Source organism: Rattus norvegicus, chromosome 1 (assembly GCF_036323735.1).
Source record: "Rattus norvegicus strain BN/NHsdMcwi chromosome 1, GRCr8, whole genome shotgun sequence".
Lineage (NCBI taxonomy): Eukaryota > Metazoa > Chordata > Mammalia > Rodentia > Muridae > Rattus > Rattus norvegicus.
Window position 1 is genome coordinate 202,630,102 of NC_086019.1, and position 607 is coordinate 202,630,708.

General features: G+C 74.0%; 1 protein-coding gene across 1 annotated transcript in view; it reads right to left on the reverse strand.

The window, feature by feature from the left end:
• The window catches only part of Tcerg1l (transcription elongation regulator 1-like), a 187,879-nt gene extending 187,497 nt beyond the window's left edge, over window positions 1–382 (reverse strand). Inside the window, exon 1 of the mRNA NM_001130077.1 lies at window positions 137–382. Within this exon, the coding sequence (NP_001123549.1) occupies window positions 137–382 (246 nt within the window). The remainder of the gene's footprint in view (window positions 1–136) is intronic.
• Between the last annotated feature and the right edge of the window lie 225 nt (window positions 383–607).

Below are 607 nucleotides of genomic sequence, written 5' to 3' on the forward strand. Positions count from 1 at the left end.
CGGCTGCGTCCTGATGGTGTAGGGAACCCAGGACCACCCAGGGAGGGAGACGTGCCAACTTGAGGGTCAGGGCAGACCCAGGACGGGGGCAACCCGCAATACTGAGCCTGGGTGGAATCGGGGCCAGAATCGTTACCTGTCCGTGGAGCAGGGGATAATGGTGCACGGCGGCGTGGTCTGGCGCAGAGGACAGCGGCAGCAGGGGCAGCAGAGGCTCGCCCGGGGCTGGCCAGCCGGGCAGCCTCGGGAGCAGCGGGGCGGAGGCAGGTTGCGCCGAGGGCAACAGCACCGGGGGGGGCGCGACCCCGGCACCAAGCCGGAGCAGCCCGGCGGTGCCGGGGACCATCCAAACCCAGGGCGGTGGCGGCGGGTCTGCATTCATCGGCCACGGGAGAGGCTGCGGCCACCGGGGCTGCTGGGGTTGCTGTAGTTGCCGCCGCCGCCGCTGGAGCCTGGCGCCCGCCAGCATCCTACACCCCCGCGCGGGCGGCGGCGGGGGCGGCGGGCGCCCGAGGTGCGGGCCGGCGGCGGCGCGGGCTTCGGAGCTAACTCTCTTGGTTTCGCGATGCGGCCGCTCGCTCCGCCCCTGCCCCGCTCTGGAGCCCCT